General features: G+C 48.0%; 1 protein-coding gene across 1 annotated transcript in view; it reads left to right on the top strand.

Moving 5' to 3' along the window:
• The window catches only part of LOC121553354 (ankyrin-3), a gene marked incomplete at both ends in the record, with an annotated part of 222,040 nt that overhangs the window by 165,020 nt on the left and 36,626 nt on the right, over window positions 1-20,394 (top strand). The window contains 6 exon segments of the mRNA XM_045211551.1: window positions 400-525; window positions 973-1,098; window positions 1,484-1,510; window positions 2,239-2,320; window positions 3,587-9,706; window positions 20,369-20,394. The exon segment at window positions 20,369-20,394 is cut by the window's right edge and continues 49 nt beyond it. Coding sequence (XP_045067486.1) covers window positions 400-525; window positions 973-1,098; window positions 1,484-1,510; window positions 2,239-2,320; window positions 3,587-9,706; window positions 20,369-20,394 — 6,507 coding nt within the window.

Genomic DNA, 20,394 nt, shown 5'->3' on the forward strand with positions numbered 1-20,394 from the left:
AGCGCTGCTCTGCCTTCTTAACAGCACTATCAACAAGGCAGGTCCTACAGGCCCTAGTTTTGTCATACCTGGACTACTGTTCAGTCGTGTGGTCAGGTGCCACAAAGAGGCACTTAGGAAAATTGCAATTGGCTCAGAACAGGGCAGCACGGCTGGCCCTTGGATGTACACAGAGAGCTAACATTAATAATATGCATGTCAATCTCTCCTGGCTCAAAGTGGAGGAGAGATTGACTTCATCACTACTTGTATTTGTGAGAGGTGTTGACATCTTGAAAGCACCAAGCTGTCTGTTTAAACTACTTGCACACAGCTCAGACACCCATGCATACCCCACAAGACATGCCACCATCACACCAAGCTGTGTGATCAGGATGTAATTGTTCTGTTGTCTCCTAGGTTCTGGAGGGGAGGCCCATCTATGTGGACTGCTATGGTAACTTAGCTCCTCTGACCAAGGCTGGACAGCTACTGGTGCTCAACTTCTACGCATTCAAAGAGAACCGGCTTCCTTTCTGTGTGAAGGTACATATACTATACTACTGTCTGGTTGTCCTCCACCGACTCATGGCCTGGGTAGTGATGGAACCAGGACTGATAGGAACAAACAGCTTTAGAACAAGGCCTGGAGGCCACATCCTAGTTCCATCCTGCCTGCCAGCTCATCTGATTGATCTGTCACTGGCTTCCTGAACTCTGCTGCAGCAACATGGCTTTCCTTCCCTGTGGATCCTGTGACCCCTTCCAACAGGTCCATACTGACCCTGTCTATGGCTACTGAACTGGATCACTGGGTTTAATGAGTACTCGCCCTTCATGAGTTCATTTGACCCTCAGGAACTCTTAGGATAGAGGCTTCCTGACATCACAGTAGTAGAGTTGATAGCATGGAATCTATAGCATCAAGAACCATAAACTGTGTGCATTCTTTCATGTAGTGAATATCACCTAAACGCTTTGGTTACTCTCTAGGTCAGAGACAACAGCCAGGAGCCGTGTGGCCGTCTGACGTTCCTGAAGGAGACCACTAAGACCACTAAGGGTCTCCCCCAGACGGCCGTGTGTAACCTGAACATCACCCTACCTGCGCTGAAGAAGGTGAGCGCTCAGCTGTTGTCATGGCTGTGTTCCATATCATCCCATGCTCATTCAGGGGGGATAAAGCAGGATGCTAGAGGCAAAGGGCTTCCTGAGTCTGTCTTTTATCTGTTTTCAGCTTCATAGTGCTTCATAGTGGTTATCTTTGGCTGTTTCCTAGCCAACCAAATCTCCCATCTGATTTGGGACTTTATGCTTTGGTACCTTTCTCTTTCCAACTGGCTGACTGTGGTTGTTGCCGTGGTTTCTGTTAGATTCTCAATGCTTTTTTCTGTGTTTTTATTTGCTGGCTTCTCTAACTGTTTCTGTCAATCGCTCCTTTTCACATCCTGTCCATTCCCCTCCTTATTCCACCTGTTTCTGCAATGCATCTTGGGAACCCAAGGAAATGGAGTCAGACCCAGATGAAGAGGTAATATACAGTACCCTGGTGACCTTTACCCCGTCCCTCCATGGCTCTGTGCTTCTCTGGTGACCTTTACCCCGTCCCTCCATGGCTCTGTGCTGTTCAATAAGGCTCTGCTCTGTGTGTCCTCTGTCCTCTGTTCTGTCCTCTGCTGCCATATGATCATCTGGCTTTGCTTCTGTTAAGCGTCTATACACTGCATGATGGAAACCCTCGGCTCTACCTCTACCCATCCATCCATGTCCCCTGATCTGTCCCCTTTAGGAAAACACTCTTAAGTTAACCATGCAGAGCTGTTGGTGATTTACTTCTTAGATTGTAATATGAACAGTTTTCTAGATGACGAATTAGCCAAATTGATTTCCTTTACATATGTTGTTAATAGGCTAGCGTTAAGGATTTACAGTGTTTTGTTAACGTAACAATGTTGAAGTAACTCTGGCCAGTTTAGTTATCACAGTTACTATAAGAGACAAGTCAATAAACCCCCCCAGGGATAGCGGGAACCAACCCACCCAGGGATAGCGGGAACCAACCCACCCAGGGATAGCGGGAACCAACCCACCCAGGGATAGCGGGAACCAACCCACCCAGGGATAGCGGGAACCATTTACTTGCGTTTAGAAACCATACATTTCAGATCCTATTGATCTGAGGAGTTCAGTAGTTAGGTGATGTCAGGTCATCCATCCTCTAACAGAGAGAACTGATAGGACTGTGTGTTGTTGTTGCAGACAGAAAAGCCAGAACGACGTCATACCTTTACATCTCTAGCCTTACGTAAGCGTTACAGCTATCTCGCCGAGCCCGCCATGAGTGAGTGTGACATTTTCACTAACTTCTATAACAATAATAATAATAATATGCTTGGAGTTGATTTGCATTAACATGTAACATATTGAGTGAACAACACAGATTATAGCTATTACATATTTATATGTGATATATGCATATTCTCACCGACATAACTTGTATTGTAAGTCCACATGCTTGTTTTTGACATGGTTTACTTTGCATGGTTTTGTTTCATTAGTATTTTAAGTTACTGTGAAGTGCTTGCCACAATGTAATATATATATATTTATTTTTTTAAGATATAATTTTTTCACCGGCAATAAAATAACTCAAATAGCGACATACAGATTTAGCTTTGATTGACTAACATAATGATTAGCTTGTTTATTGTAGGAACCTTGCTCTTTTTGGCTTTGTGATTGTGTAGCGTCTTCGTTCTGTTGCATGGAAGGTCATTGCTGACTTTTCTCTCAGCTGCTACAGTTTCCACCGTAGTCGCTTGTCGCTAAGGCTACTCAGTCTTGCATGACATGCACAGATATCATGGAGCTAAAACCTAGAGCTGTGTTTCGCCATATATCTTGCTGTGAAACAGACAGATGGAGGCTTCTGTATAGTGTTGACCTCTGTTTTGTCAGAACACCCTAATTAGGGAATGGAAACGTGGAATTTCAGACCAAACAGATAAAAGGCACTGATGCAGATTGATCTGCTAGCCGGGGGCAGAGGAATATAGCACATCCAAAGTCTAAAGAGAGAAGTTTGATGTTATTCTGGGTTCTGTGCATTTGTCTTGTTGCCGTGTATATGTTTAGTTTGTCTTGTTGCCGTGTATATGTTTAGTTTGTCTTGTTGCCGTGTATATGTTTAGTTTGTCTTGTTGCCGTGTATATGTTTAGTTTGTCTTGTTGCCGTGTATATGTTTAGTTTGTCTTGTTGCCGTGTATATGTTTAGTTTGTCTTGTTGCCGTGTATATGTTTAGTTTGTCTTGTTGCCGTGTATATGTTTAGTTTGTCTTGGTCTTAGTGGTTGTGTTGCTGTATGTGTTTCATTGGGCTTCTTTACCATCTTACTGTGTAACGTTGTCGGAACCATGGATCATAGTGGATCATATTTCCTTTACGGCTGCATTTTTACCATCATTCCCCATTTCAACTCTTCATCAAAGCATTGTTCTTCCTCCCTTGATAATAGAAGCGTCACTGACACATTCTTTTCCTCTGGTCTCTCTGTTTTTCAACCATTTTCTGTTGATTTTCTGTTGGATTTCATTTTGCTTATTTAAGAAACAGTTGAGCGAAGCACAGCAAGAACACTGCCTGCTGGTTACGCTCACAAACCTGTCTTTTCAACAAGATCTTACCAGGCATGGTCGGCTGCGCCTCTTCCCCACACTGTCCAAGCAAGGTGTGGACTGGGCGCCCTCTCCAGCTCACCGTCCAACACACCATCTGCATCGCCACTAAAGTCTGTCTGGTTGCTCTCCTCTGCCTCTCCAATCAAATCCACCCTCGGAGCCTCACCATCACATTCAGTCAAGTCCTCTGGCGACGTAGCTTCTTCACCTGTCAGATCCTATAGAACTATGGCCTCCCCTGTTAAGACTGTTGTACAGCAGGCCCAGTACCCTGTCCAGGTCTCTGCCAGTCTGGTGTCCTCTTCCTCTAAACCTGGAGCAGATCCTGTCTTCATTAAAGGACTATCCACCCCGTTTTCTTCCAGGACCACCCCAGCCTCTAGCACAGGGTCTGTTCCAGATAGATCAACCATGACTCAACCTAAATCTCCCAAGTCCACAGCCAACATGTACAACTCTAGATTACCCTTAAAATCAGTCCTGTCCTCATCATCCTCCTCCCCTGTCAGAACCATCGCTGGCCTGTCCTCATCCTCCTCCCCTGTCAGAACCATCGCTGGTCTGTCCTCATCCTCCTCCCCTGTCAGAACCATCGCTGGCCTGTCCTCATCCTCCTCCCCTGTCAGAACCATCGCTGGTCTGTCCTCATCCTCCTCCCCTGTCAGAACCATCGCTGGCCTATCCTCATCCTCCTCCCCTGTCAGAACCATCGCTGGCCTGTCCTCATCCTCCTCCCCTGTCAGAACCATCGCTGGCCTGTCCTCATCCTCCTCCCCTGTCAGAACCATCGCTGGCCTGTCCACTACTTCAGCTACGTCTAAGGTGAAGCCCCTCCCCTCTCTGTCCTCACCAGCCCACTCCTCAGAAGCCTCTGCTATGGTGAATGGATTAGTTTCTCCCATGAAGTATGCCTCTTCTTCTCAGTCCTCCTCCCCCTCTCCCTCCTCCCCCTGCTCCTGTCTGCTCTCTGATAGGTCTATCAGTCTGCAGGAGAGGATACAGCCCACCCCTCCCACTGCCACGTCCAATGTTAGTGCAGCTATAAATGAGGCTGAAAGGACATTTAACTCTTCGGGGTACGGAACACTCAAATCAGTGTCCTCCTCACGTAGATCGGACAACTCAACTTCTGTCTACGGCTCTATGAGGTCTCAAACCTCTTCCACCACCTCAGCAACATACAATACAATGACTGTACCAGTGTACTCTTTTCTCGATGTTGTGACCGAGTCCGAAGTGAAAAAAGGGCCGGGGTCGCTGAAGATGTCGCCTGCAGACTCTCGCAGGTCAAAGACGGCAGTGAAGTCCCCTCCTTACATCACCCCCCCAGGGCTCACTCTAACCCCGCCCTCCTCCCTGTCCTCCAATCAGGACATCCTGAAAGACGTGGCCGATATGAAGGAGGACCTGATCAGGATGACGGCCATCTTACAGACTGACCCCAGAACGGCCAGGAACGTTCCGTCTCAGACACCTAAAGAGCCTAAGATGGAGGATGAGGAGCCCTTCACGATAGTAGAGAAAGTGAAGGAGGATCTAGTTAAAGTCAGTGAGATACTGACCAAGGATGTGGTGAGTGATAGTCAAGCCTGTAGAGGGAAGCCCTCTGAGGAGGAGTGGGAGGAATTCTCTAAAGATGAGTTAGAGGAAGCCCAGCAAAGTGCTGAGGAATTCTTTCACCCCCCATTTGATGCTAACACCCTCTCCTTTAGGCCCCAGTCTATGCCCAGTAAAGAGTTGAATCTAGCCCAGGTTGTTGACTACCTGGCCAATGACATAGGCGCTAGTTCTCTTTCTAAGATGGCCGAGATGAAGAGCCGATATGAGGAGGCGAAAAGGGAAGGGGAGGACAAACAGAAACTGAAGAAACTCAAGATGCCGCCGCCCCCAGGCATGCGCACCTCTGCCTCGGAGAAAGACTTATGTAAACTAGCAGAGACGTATAATGGACCTGACGCCATATTGGAGTCACCAGAGGACTTCTCTCATGAGCAGGATAAGAGTCCTCTGTCAGACAGCGGCTTTGAGACCAGGAGTGAAAAGACTCCTTCAGCCCCCCAAAGTGCAGAGAGCACAGGGCCCAAACCCCCCTTCACTGACCCCATCCCCCCCTGCATCACCGAGACTAGGACCGAGGTGGTCCATATCAGGAGCTACGAGCGCCCAGACGGACCCGGTGAGGCGCTGATGGAGGAGGCAGCCTCAGCATCGCCGGCTTGCATTGAACCAGAGGTCTCCGCCGCCTTCATCAAAGACAAAGTCAAATCATTCCAGATGAAAGTGTCTGACGACTCTGACTCTGTCGTTAGCAAGAGCATGAGGCTCAAAGAGGAGACCCACATCACCACCACGACGCGCATGGTTTACCACAAGCCGCAGCTGAAGGACGGCTCTGAGAGGATCGAAGAGACCATGTCAGTCAGAGACATCATGAAAGCATTCCAGTCCGGAAGGGACCCCTCCAAGGAACTAGCTGGACTGTTTGAGCACAAGGCTGGCCAGGACTCTGTCAAAGGGGATGAACTCACCCCTAGGTTCCTTGATAACGACACTAAAGCCAATAGAATAATGGAGGTTCACATAGAAAAAGAAGGAAACACATTCCAACCAACTGAGGTGATTATCAGGGAGACCAAGAATCATCCAGACTCTTATTTCTATAAAGGAGACAGTAGAATCCAAGAACTGCCTAATTACAACGAGGCGCAGCAGGAAGGGGAGGAGCTTACTGCTGATGATAGCCGGCCCAGCTCCGCTCAGCTCATGGCCGATGACTCCTATCACGATGACGAGCTCTCTGAACTCAGGGGAGAGTCTTACAGGTTCGCTGAGAAGATGCTCCATTCTGAGAAACTAGACATAGCCCACTCTGATACAGAGGACTCTATGGCCGACCAAACACACCGTATGACCTCAGAGTCGCATGGGGCAGAGAGCGATTACGGTGAGAAAGGGGCTGTGCCCAGGAAAGAGTTCACTTTCAAGTCATCAAAGGATACATCCTTTAAGTCAGGTAAATGTTCACATAAGGATGACCAGTTTGACAAAGTGACAGTGTTGCATTACACCGCAGAGCCAGGCAGTCCAAAACATGCCGTTTGGATGCGCTTCACCGAGGACAAGCTGGACAGGAACAGAGAGAAGCTCATCTACGAGGACCGCGTGGATCAAACTGTCAAGGAAGCGGAGGAGAAACTAAGCGAGGTCTCTCAGTTTTTCCGTGACAAAACTGAGAAACTGAACGACGAGCTGCAATCCCCGGAGAAAAAGCCTCCAAAGAGAGACCCCAGGGAGACCAGGTCTGGGCCCAGCTCCACCTGTGGTAGCCCAGAGAAAACCCAGCAGAAAGCCAAGGCAGAGAGGGAGGAGTGGGGCAAGGGAAGGGGGAACATACTGTTCAGTAGTACGACTGAGAGGAAGAGCTCTAGTCTACCCAACAGTCCAGAGAGAGCTGTTCTCTCCCGCTTCAGTGAGGAGACATCCAAACAGCAGACAAAGGTGGAGGAATGGTCTGAGCCAAGCCATGTTAAAGCCTCCACCTCTAGAGTGAGCTCTGTTAGGATGAAGTTTGAATCAGAGGCTCAGAACCAAGATAAGAGGAGTTCTCAGCTAGTACAGTCCACACCCCCAGTCAGCAGGCTGCAGGAGAGCAAACTGCCGGTGGATCAACTGTTCACTGGAGGAAAGACAACTAAAGGGTCTGAGGCCACAGAGGAAGGAAGTCCTTCTAAAAAGAGTCCAGAGAAACCCAAAGGACCTGCCTCAAATAGCAGTAAGTCAGTTGTCTCATCAGCTGCCCCAAAACAATCAGGAGACAAACGGACTAATAAGAACCTACTATACACCACAGCCCAAAAACACCTAACAGGGCAGACTGATAAAGAACCAGAGGAAACAACCCCAAGGCAGACTGATAAAGACCCAGAGGAAACAACCCCAAGGAGCCAGGAGAGGATTGGGACCCCAACGAGCCAGGAGAGGATTGGGATCAGTAAGGGTGGAAAGGGACCAGCATCACATGACACACCCAAGGAGAGAAGTGGTGAAGGTGAAAAAGCAGACGTTTCCGGAAGGGATTCTCCTTCCAGACAGGTCGCATCAAGTCCCACAACCAATAGGGTTGCTCATTCTGAACCTGTGTCTAAAGACTATGGGGATGCACCAAACAAGAATGTTAGAAAAAGGCCAGAGTCCCAGATCCCAGTCAGGTCTGTGTCTAGTCACTCAGACAGCGATCAGTCAAAGAAAGCAAAACAAGACACAGTAATTAAGCCATCTGAAAAGACATCCCAAATCCCCATACTAACTATGAACAGAATGCAGGTCAGCCCAGTAACAAGCCCTATAAAGACAGAAGAACTAACAGACACGTCTCTAGAAATATTAGATAACGCACCAAAAGATTCTAACTTGAACAATGTGCGTGACACTTGCACAAGAGAAAAACAAGAGAGATTAGCACCAGAGAAAACCACCACCAGAGAAAACTTCAAAAGCATCAAAACATTACCTGTGTATGTGAGTGTCCAGGTGGGTAGGCAGGGAGAAAGAGAGGGCAGAGGAGGGGTACTGTACAAACAGAAACAGCCCTCATCGCCTCAGGCCAGTCCTGATGATGACACGCTAGAGCAGGTCTCTTTCATAGACAGCTCAGGGAAGAGTCCCCTCACCCCAGAGACCCCCAGCTCAGAGGAGGTCAGCTATGACCTCACCTCCAGAACACCAGACTCCATCCTGGGCTTCATGCCCTTCCAGCCCAGCCCTATTCCAGAGGTCTCTGAGGACTCCTCAGAGGACGAGCAGGGCCAGGACTTTTCCTTCAAGGACTTCCCACCAGAGAGACCTAATGTCACAGCAGCTGACCTTAAGAATGGAAACCACCAGGCTGGACAGACGCCTAAAGACAAAGGAGTAGCGTACATCCAGTTCCCCCCTCCGCCTCCCCTGGACTCTGAGCAGTCCAACCCTGAGAAGAAGAAGAAGGAGGGATCATGTGGTTCCTTGGAGACGGAGATGATGGAGGTCAATCTCCAGGAAGAGCATGATAAACACTTCCTTACGGAGCCCATCATCAGAGTCCAGCCCCCCTCCCCGGTCCCCCCCGGGGCTGATGACAGTGACTCTAGTGATGATGAGTCCGTCTTCCAGCCCCTCTCCTTTAAGAAATACACCTTTAAGATCTCAGAGGGGCAGGAGCAGGAGGACAAGAGTGGGTCCAAATCCCCAAAACAGGATAAAAACAGAAACAACAAAGAGCCAGGAACTAACAGAACTAATGGAAGTAATGGAATTTACGAAGCTGGTAAAACAGTGGAGTACGACTCTGAACAGAATGGAAACGACCAGTCCATAACAGACTGTTCTATCGCCTCGACGCCAGAGTTCTCTCATGACACTGACGCTACTGAGATTGACTCCCTGGACGGGTATGACATGCAGGATGAGGATGATGGTCTGTGTGAGATGGACACTAAACCCTTCAGCCTGCCGGACAGCAGGAAGGACGTGTGGGCCTCAGACAGCATGCTCCGGTCCTGCGACCGCTCCTTCAGTCAGACCAAACTAGAGGTCATTGAAGAGGAAAAAACACCGGAGGAGGAATGCAGAAAGGCTCAAGCTAAAAGTTATCCAGTTGACATTAAAACGGATGGGGCCAGCTCTCAGGACCAGAAGGACAAAGATGGGTTTTCTGATACGTACTTTAGTTACAAGCTAGAGGAGGCGTTTGACTCTCCATTTAAAACTGTTGCTACTAAAGGTCTGGACTTTGACCCCTGGTCCAGTAAAGGAGGTGACGATGAAGTGGTTGACGCCAGGATAAAAGACGACGAGCCGAAGCCGTTTGGGCTGGCAGCAGACGACAGGTCACAGGCCACGACCCCAGACACGACCCCTGCCAGAACCCCGACCGATGATAGCACCACGCCGACTAGCGAGCCTAACCCATTTCCCTTCCATGAAGGGAAGATGTTTGAGATGACTCGCAGTGGTGCGATTGACATGAGCAAGCGGGATATTGTTGAAGAGAGACTGCAGTTTTTTCAGATTGGTGAGCATAACTCTGAAGGGATGTCAGGGGGCGTAAGGGACTGGGTCAGAAGGTCAGGTGTAATCATGTCACAGACTAGGGTTAAGGCCCCTAATGAGGCCCCTGTTTTGACAAGCCCCTGACTAGGTAGAGGCCTCTAATGAGGCCCCTCCAGAATATCAAGCCCCTTACTGGGTAGAGACCCCTAATGAGGCCCCTCCAGAATATCAAGCCCCTTACTGGGTAGAGACCCCTAATGAGGCCCCTCCAGAATATCAAGCCCCTTACTGGGTAGAGACCCCTAATGAGGCCCCTCCAGAATATCAAGCCCCTGACTAGGTAGAGGCCTCTAATGAGGCCCCTCCAGAATATCAAGCCCCTTACTGGGTAGAGACCCCTAATGAGGCCCCTCCAGAATATCAAGCCCCTTACTGGGTAGAGACCCCTAATGAGGCCCCTCCAGAATATCAAGCCCCTGACTGGGTAGAGGCCCCTAATGAGGCCCCTCCAGAATATCAAGCCCCTTACTGGGTAGAGGCCCCTAATGAGGCCCCTCCAGAATATCAAGCCCCTGACTGGGTAGAGACCTCTAATGAGGCCCCTCCAGAATATCAAGCCCCTTACTGGGTAGAGACCTCTAATGAGGCCCCTCCAGAATATCAAGCCCCTTACTGGGTAGAGGCCCCTAATGAGGCCCGTGTTAGACCCTGACTGGGTAGAGGCCCCTAATGAGGCCCCTCCAGAATATCAAGCCCCTGACTATGTCTTTCAGACCACTACCTCTGGCAGTACCATTCAGAGCACCACACCAGCCCCTGGCATTCAGAGCACCACTGTCTGCTTTGACAGGTCCAATGGTGTCAAGTCAAAAGACTCTGCCTCCAATGTTGACTCTAAATTCTCCACCTTTAAAATTGACTTCAAGACACCTTCAGAAGGATTCAGACGAGTCTAGAGTCTAGAGCCTCAGCCAGTTCCCACCAGACAGAGGCAGACTGGAGTAGAGAGAGACAGGCGGACCAGAGCAGCAGTCCCATCTAACAGGGAACAGCAATAACAACAATAACATGCCAGAGGTATCCCCTAACCTCCATGCTAACTTCGTGCAGCCTGCTAGTATAGTATTCAGTCTGCTGTCCTCCTCAGAGCCCACACTACAGGGTGGAGGCTGCCTTCAGCAGACTGGAGGAGAACAGGGTGGAGGCAGCCTTCAGCAGGCTGGAGGAGAACAGGGTGGAGGCAGCCTTCAGCAGGCTAGAGGAGAACAGGGTGGAGGCAGCCTTCAGCAGGCTGGAGGAGAACAGGGTGGAGGCAGCCTTCAGCAGGTTGGAGGAGAACAGGGTGGAGGAAGCCTCCAGCAGGCTAGGGGAGAACAGGGTGGAGGCAGCCTTCAGCAGGCTAGAGGAGAACAGGGTGGAGGCAGCCTTCAGCAGGTTGGAGGAGAACAGGGTGGAGGCAGCCGTCAGCAGGCTGGAGGATAACAGGGTGGAGGCTGCCTTCAGCAGATTGGAGGAGAACAGGGTGGAGGCAGCCTCCAGCAGGCTAGAGGAGAACAGGGTGGAGGCAGCCTTCAGCAGGCTGGAGGAGAACAGGGTGGAGGCAGCCTTCAGCAGGTTGGAGGAGAACAGGGTGGAGGAAGCCTCCAGCAGGCTAGGGGAGAACAGGGTGGAGGCAGCCTTCAGCAGGTTGGAGGAGAACAGGGTGGAGGCAGCCTTCAGCAGGCTGGAGGAGAACAGGGTGGAGGCAGCCTTCTGCAGGCTGGAGGAGAACAGGGTGGAGGCTGCCTTCAGCAGACTGGAGGAGAACAGGGTGGAGGCTGCCTTCAGCAGGTTGGAGGAGAACAGGGTGGAGGCAGCCTTCAGCAGGTTGGAGGAGAACAGGGTGGAGGCAGCCTTCAGCAGGCTGGAGGAGAACAGGGTGGAGGCAGCCTTCAGCAGGCTGGAGGAGAACAGGGTGGAGGCAGCCTTCAGCAGACTGGAGGAGAACAGGGTGGAGGCTGCCTTCAGCAGGTTGGAGGAGAACAGGGTGGAGGCAGCCTTCAGCAGGTTGGAGGAGAACAGGGTGGAGGCAGCCTTCAGCAGGCTGGAGGAGAACAGGGTGGAGGCAGCCTTCAGCAGGCTGGAGGAGAACAGGGTGGAGGCAGCCTTCAGCAGACTGGAGGAGAACAGGGTCAGTCCAGGTCCAACACTACATCCAGGTCCAACACTACATCCAGGTCCAACACTACATCCAGGTCCAACACTACATCCAGATCCAATACTACATCCAGGTCCAACACTACATCCAGGTCCAATACTACATCCAGGTCCAACACTACATCCAGGTCCAATACTACATCCAGGTCCAACACTACATCCAGGTCCAACACTACATCCAGGTCCAATACTACATCCAGGTCCAACACTACATCCAGGTCCAATACTACATCCAGGTCCAACACTACATCCAGGTCCAATACTACATCCAGGTCCAACACTACATCCAGGTCCAACACTACATCCAGGTCCAACACTACATCCAGGTCCAATACTACATCCAGGTCCAATACTACATCCAGGTCCAACACTACATCCAGGTCCAACACTACATCCAGGTCCAATACTACATCCAGGTCCAACACTACATCCAGATCCAACACTACATCCAGGTCCAATACTAAATCCAGGTCCAATACTACATCCAGGTCCAACACTACATCCAGGTCCAGTACTACATCCAGGTCCAGTACTACATCCAGGTCCAACACTACATCCAGGTCCAATACTACATCCAGGTCCAACACTACATCCAGGTCCAATACTACATCCAGATCCAACACTACATCCAGGTCCAACACTACATCCAGGTCCAATACTACATCCAGGTCCAACACTACATCCAGGTCCAATAATACATCCAGGTCCAACACTACATCCAGGTCCAATACTACATCCAGGTCCAACACTACATCCAGGTCCAATACTACATCCAGGTCCAACACTACATCCAGGTCCAATACTACATCCAGGTCCAATACTACATCCAGGTCCAATACTACATCCAGGTCCAATACTACATCCAGATCCAACACTACATCCAGGTCCAATACTACATCCAGGTCCAACACTACATCCAGGTCCAATACTACATCCAGGTCCAACACTACATCCAGGTCCAATACTACATCCAGGTCCAATACTACATCCAGGTCCAATACTACATCCAGGTCCAACACTACATCCAGGTCCAATACTACATCCAGGTCCAATACTACATCCAGGTCCAACACTACATCCAGGTCCAATACTACATCCAGGTCCAATACTACATCCAGGTCCAACACTACATCCAGGTCCAACACTACATCCAGGTCTGCTAGAGACGTGAGAGCAGAGGTTGAGCAGGCCGGCAGAGAGAAGAGGAGGAGATGGAGGAAGTGAGGAGCAGCAGTAGGCCGGCAGCAGGACAGGAGAAGGAATGCAGTCAGGTTGCAGGGTCCAACATGGCTCCCGTCATGGAGACCAAGCCTAGTGTGTAAAAAATTTACACTTGTTGATCTTTAGTGCATGAGCCGTTGTGATTGGCTGTGATGTGACTTAATTGTAGCTGTCATTCTGCTTTTGTCGTCTCTGTGTCCTGTCCAATCAGACTTAGGAGATGTATTAACTGTCCAATCAGACTTAGGAGATGTATTAACTGTCCAATCAGACTTAGGAGATGTATTAACTCTCCAATCAGACTTAGGAGATGTATTAACTGTCCAACCAGACTTAGATGTATTAACTGTCCAACCAGTCATAGGGACTTTATTAACTGTCCAACCAGACTCATAGGTATTAACTGTCCAACCAGTCATAGGGACTTTATTAACTTTCCAACCAGAATTAGGAGCTTTCTTAACCTGATTTAGGAACTTTGTTAAGTGTCTGACCAGACTTAGGAACTTTCTTAACCAGACTTAGGAACTTTCTTAACTGTCCAAACATACTTAGGAACTTTCTTAACTGTCCAAACATACTTAGGAACTTTCTTAACTGTCCAAACATAATTAGGAACTTTATTAACTGTTCAAACATACTTTGGAACTTTCTTAACTGTCCAAACATCCTTAGGGACATTCTTAACTGTCCAAACATACTTAGGGACATTCTTAACTGTCCAAACATACTTAGGAACTTTCTTAACTGTCCAAACATTCTTAGGGACATTCTTAACTGTCCAAACATACTTAGGGACATTCTTAACTGTCTAAACATACTTAGGGACATTCTTAACTGTCCAAACATAATTAGGGACATTCTTAACTGTCCAAACATACTTAGGCACTTTCTTAACTGTCCAAACATACTTAGGAACTTTCTTAACTGTCCAAACATACTTAGGAACTTTCTTAACTGTCCAACCAGACTTATATGTATTAACTGTCCAACCAGTCATAGGGACTTTCTTAACTTTCCAACCAGAATTAGGAGCTTTCTTAACCTGATTTAGGAACTTTGTTAAGTGTCTGACCAGACTTAGGAACTTTCTTAACCAGACTTAGGAACTTTCTTAACTGTCCAAACATACTTAGGAACTTTCTTAACTGTCCAAACATACTTAGGAACTTTCTTAACTGTCCAAACATAATTAGGAACTTTCTTAACTGTCCAAACATCCTTAGGGACATTCTTAACTGTCCAAACATACTTAGGGACATTCTTAACTGTCCAAACATACTTAGGAACTTTCTTAACTGTCCAAACATTCTTAGGGACATTCTTAACTGTCCAAACATACTTAGGGACATTCTTAACTGTCTAAACATACTTAGGGACATTCTTAACTGTCCAAACATACTTAGGGACATTCTTAACTGTCCAAACATACTTAGGCACTTTCTTAACTGTCCAACCAGACTTATATGTATTAACTGTCCAACCAGTCATAGGGACTTTCTTAACTTTCCAACCAGAATTAGGAGCTTTCTTAACCTGATTTAGGAACTTTGTTAAGTGTCTGACCAGACTTAGGAACTTTCTTAACCAGACTTAGGAACTTTCTTAACTGTCCAAACATACTTAGGAACTTTCTTAACTGTCCAAACATAATTAGGAACTTTATTAACTGTTCAAACATACTTTGGAACTTTCTTAACTGTCCAAACATCCTTAGGAACTTTCTTAACTGTCCAAACATAATTAGGAACTTTATTAACTGTTCAAACATACTTTGGAACTTTCTTAACTGTCCAAACATCCTTAGGGACATTCTTAACTGTCCAAACATACTTAGGGACATTCTTAACTGTCCAAACATACTTAGGAACTTTCTTAACTGTCCAAACATTCTTAGGGACATTCTTAACTGTCCAAACATACTTAGGGACATTCTTAACTGTCCAAACATACTTAGGGACATTCTTAACTGTCCAAACATACTTAGGCACTTTCTTAACTGTCCAAACATACTTTGGTACTTTCTTAACTGTCCAAACATACTTAGGAACTTTCTTAACTGTCCAAACATACTTAGGAACTTTCTTAACTGTCCAAACATACTTAGGGACATTCTTAACTGTCCAAACATACTTAGGAACTTTCTTAACTGTCCAAACATACTTAGGGACATTCTTAACTGTCCAAACATACTTAGGGACATTCTTAACTGTCCAAACATTCTTAGGGACATTCTTAACTGTCCAAACATTCTTAGGGACATTCTTAACTGTCCAAACATACTTGGGGACATTCTTAACTGTCCAATCATACTTAGGGACATTCTTAACTGTCCAAACATACTTAGGAACTTTCTTAACTGTCCAAACATACTTAGGGACATTCTTAACTGTCCAAACATACTTAGGGACATTCTTAACTGTCCAAACATACTTAGGAACTTTCTTAACTGTCCAAACATTCTTAGGGACATTCTTAACTGTCCAAACATACTTAGGGACATTCTTAACTGTCCAAACATACTTAGGGACATTATTAACTGTCCAAACATACTTAGGGACATTCTTAACTGTCCAAACATTCTTAGGGACATTCTTAACTGTCCAAACATCCTTAGGGACATTCTTAACTTTCCAACCAGACTTAGGAGTTTTCTTAACCTGATTTAGGAACTTTGTTAAGTGTCTGACCAGACTTAGGAACTTTCTTAACCAGACATAGGAACTTTCTTAACTGTCCAAACATACTTAGGAACTTTCTTAACTGTCCAAACATACTTAGGAACTTTCTTAACTGTCCAAACATACTTAGGAACTTTCTTAACTGTCCAAACATACTTAGGAACTTTCTTAACTGTCCAAACATACTTAGGAACTTTCTTAACTGTCCAAACATACTTAGGAACTTTATTAACTGTCCAAACATACTTTGGTACTTTCTTAACTGTCCAAACATCCTTAGGGACATTCTTAACTGTCCAAACATACTTAGGGACATTCTTAACTGTCCAAACATACTTAGGAACTTTCTTAACTGTCCAAACATACTTAGGGACATTCTTAACTGTCCAAACATACTTAGGGACATTCTTAACTGTCCAAACATACTTAGGGACATTATTAACTGTCCAAACATACTTAGGGACATTCTTAACTGTCCAAACATACTTAGGGACATTCTTAACTGTCCAAACATACTTAGGGACATTCTTAACTGTCCAAACATACTTAGGGACATTCTTAACTGTCCAAACATACTTAGTGACATTCTTAACTGTCCAAACATACTTAGGGACATTCTTAACTGTCCAAACATACTTAGGAACTTTCTTACATTTACATTTACGTCATTTAGCAGACGCTCTTATCCAGAGCGACTTACAGTTAGTGAATACATATTTTTCTATATATTTTTTTTTATACTGGCCCCCCGTGGGAGTCAAACCCACAACCCTGGCGTTGCAAACGCCATGCTCTATCAACTGAGCTACATCCCTGCCGGCCATTCCCTCAAATACCCTGGACGACGCTGGGCCAATTGTGCGCCGCCCCATGAGTCTCCAGGTCGCGGCCGGCTGCGACAGAGCCTGGATTCTAACCAGGATCTCTAGTGGCACAGTTAGCACTGCGATGCAGTGCCTTAGACCACTGCGCCACTCAGGAGTTAACTGTCCAAACATATTTAGGAACTTTCTTAACTGTCCAAACATACTTAGGGACATTCTTAACTGTCCAAACATACTTAGTGACATTCTTAACTGTCCAAACATACTTAGTGACATTCTTAACTGTCCAAACATACTTAGGGACATTCTTAACTCTCCAACCAAACATAAGAACTTTCTTCACTGTCTGACCAGATTTAGGAAATTTCTTCACTGTCCGACCAGATTTTGGAAGAAAACTAGGAAACAGTATTCAGGTACTGCAGCATGACAGTGACCAGAGCACTGTAGAGATGAGTAGTGTCTGGTCCATGTGGAGCGGTGCTGAGTCTGGAGCAGTGTAGTAGAGATGAGTAGTGTCTGGTCCATGTGGAGCGGTGCTGAGTCTGGAGCAGTGTAGTAGAGATGAGTAGTGTCTGGTCCATGTGGAGCGGTGCTGAGTCTGGAGCAGTGTAGTAGAGATGAGTAGTGTCTGGTCCATGTGGAGCGGTGCTGAGTCTGGAGCAGTGTAGTAGAGATGAGTAGTGTCTGGTCCATGTGGAGCGGTGCTGAGTCTGGAGCAGTGTAGTAGAGATGAGTAGTGTCTGGTCCATGTGGAGCGGTGCTGAGTCTGGAGCAGTGTAGTAGAGATGAGTAGTGTCTGGTCCATGTGGAGCGGTGCTGAGTCTGGAGCAGTGTAGTAGAGATGAGTAGTGTCTGGTCCATGTGGAGCGGTGCTGAGTCTGGAGCAGTGTAGTAGAGATGAGTAGTGTCTGGTCCATGTGGAGCGGTGCTGAGTCTGGAGCAGTGTAGTAGAGATGAGTAGTGTCTGGTCCATGTGGAGCGGTGCTGAGTCTGGAGCAGTGTAGTAGAGATGAGTAGTGTCTGGTCCATGTGGAGCGGTGCTGAGTCTGGAGCAGTGTAGTAGAGATGAGTAGTGTCTGGTCCATGTGGAGCGGTGCTGAGTCTGGAGCAGTGTAGTAGAGATGAGTAGTGTCTGGTCCATGTGGAGCGGTGCTGAGTCTGGAGCAGTGTAGTAGAGATGAGTAGTGTCTGGTCCATGTGGAGCGGTGCTGAGTCTGGAGCAGTGTAGTAGAGATGAGTAGTGTCTGGTCCATGTGGAGCGGTGCTGAGTCTGGAGCAGTGTAGTAGAGATGAGTAGTGTCTGGTCCATGTGGAGCGGTGCTGAGTCTGGAGCAGTGTAGTAGAGATGAGTAGTGTCTGGTCCATGTGGAGCGGTGCTGAGTCTGGAGCAGTGTAGTAGAGATGAGTAGTGTCTGGTCCATGTGGAGCGGTGCTGAGTCTGGAGCAGTGTAGTAGAGATGAGTAGTGTCTGGTCCATGTGGAGCGGTGCTGAGTCTGGAGCAGTGTAGTAGAGATGAGTAGTGTCTGGTCCATGTGGAGCGGTGCTGAGTCTGGAGCAGTGTAGTAGAGATGAGTAGTGTCTGGTCCATGTGGAGCGGTGCTGAGTCTGGAGCAGTGTAGTAGAGATGAGTAGTGTCTGGTCCATGTGGAGCGGTGCTGAGTCTGGAGCAGTGTAGTAGAGATGAGTAGTGTCTGGTCCATGTGGAGCGGTGCTGAGTCTGGAGCAGTGTAGTAGAGATGAGTAGTGTCTGGTCCATGTGGAGCGGTGCTGAGTCTGGAGCAGTGTAGTAGAGATGAGTAGTGTCTGGTCCATGTGGAGCGGTGCTGAGTCTGGAGCAGTGTAGTAGAGATGAGTAGTGTCTGGTCCATGTGGAGCGGTGCTGAGTCTGGAGCAGTGTAGTAGAGATGAGTAGTGTCTGGTCCATGTGGAGCGGTGCTGAGTCTGGAGCAGTGTAGTAGAGATGAGTAGTGTCTGGTCCATGTGGAGCGGTGCTGAGTCTGGAGCAGTGTAGTAGAGATGAGTAGTGTCTGGTCCATGTGGAGCGGTGCTGAGTCTGGAGCAGTGTAGTAGAGATGAGTAGTGTCTGGTCCATGTGGAGCGGTGCTGAGTCTGGAGCAGTGTAGTAGAGATGAGTAGTGTCTGGTCCATGTGGAGCGGTGCTGAGTCTGGAGCAGTGTAGTAGAGATGAGTAGTGTCTGGTCCATGTGGAGCGGTGCTGAGTCTGGAGCAGTGTAGTAGAGATGAGTAGTGTCTGGTCCATGTGGAGCGGTGCTGAGTCTGGAGCAGTGTAGTAGAGATGAGTAGTGTCTGGTCCATGTGGAGCGGTGCTGAGTCTGGAGCAGTGTAGTAGAGATGAGTAGTGTCTGGTCCATGTGGAGCGGTGCTGAGTCTGGAGCAGTGTAGTAGAGATGAGTAGTGTCTGGTCCATGTGGAGCGGTGCTGAGTCTGGAGCAGTGTAGTAGAGATGAGTAGTGTCTGGTCCATGTGGAGCGGTGCTGAGTCTGGAGCAGTGTAGTAGAGATGAGTAGTGTCTGGTCCATGTGGAGCGGTGCTGAGTCTGGAGCAGTGTAGTAGAGATGAGTAGTGTCTGGTCCATGTGGAGCGGTGCTGAGTCTGGAGCAGTGTAGTAGAGATGAGTAGTGTCTGGTCCATGTGGAGCGGTGCTGAGTCTGGAGCAGTGTAGTAGAGATGAGTAGTGTCTGGTCCATGTGGAGCGGTGCTGAGTCTGGAGCAGTGTAGTAGAGATGAGTAGTGTCTGGTCCATGTGGAGCGGTGCTGAGTCTGGAGCAGTGTAGTAGAGATGAGTAGTGTCTGGTCCATGTGGAGCGGTGCTGAGTCTGGAGCAGTGTAGTAGAGATGAGTAGTGTCTGGTCCATGTGGAGCGGTGCTGAGTCTGGAGCAGTGTAGTAGAGATGAGTAGTGTCTGGTCCATGTGGAGCGGTGCTGAGTCTGGAGCAGTGTAGTAGAGATGAGTAGTGTCTGGTCCATGTGGAGCGGTGCTGAGTCTGGAGCAGTGTAGTAGAGATGAGTAGTGTCTGGTCCATGTGGAGCGGTGCTGAGTCTGGAGCAGTGTAGTAGAATAGCAGTACCACACAGGGGACCGTGGTCCTGTCCCCTCCAGCAGGATACTGGCATGTCTACTTTCATTTCACTCTGCAACACGTTTGGCCTTGGACACCAAGCTCCACTCTATAGAGATAGTGACGTGGGAATTGGGATGGTTTCTGTGATGGCCTTGGACACCAAGCTCCACTCTATAGAGATAGTGACGTGGGAATTGGGATGGTTTCTGTGATGGCCTTGGACACCAAGCTCCACACCATAGAGATAGTGACGTGGGAATTGGGATGGTTTCTGTGATGGCCTTGGACACCAAGCTCCACTCTATAGAGATAGTGACGTGGGAATTGGGATGGTTTTGTTTCTGTGATGGTTTTATTGCCTGGTAGCCTGGCTGGTGACATTCCTAACACCACAACTCAACAACAGATACTAGTCTGCCACTGTAACAGTCTATGTGTCCTTCTCTTGCCATTGGATCCTCTCAGTTCTACCTGTTACTATCTGGCTTCTTATTCGGTTTACATTCTAAGAATTGTGCAGACAAGTTCTCCAAAATGTAGAGCGTTTACTATGATCCTACTATCCAGAGACCTCTGAATTGATGAGGAGAATTTGGCCAGAAAAGGGTATGTTCTGTTTATCTTAAATACCCAGTGTGATAAGATGATAACATGGTGCTGTCTGCCCCCCACCAGGCCCTCAGAGCCCCTGTGAGAGGACT

The sequence above is a fragment of the Coregonus clupeaformis genome, chromosome 37, assembly GCF_020615455.1.
Source record: "Coregonus clupeaformis isolate EN_2021a chromosome 37, ASM2061545v1, whole genome shotgun sequence".
In the NCBI taxonomy this organism is placed as follows: Eukaryota; Metazoa; Chordata; class Actinopteri; order Salmoniformes; family Salmonidae; genus Coregonus; species Coregonus clupeaformis.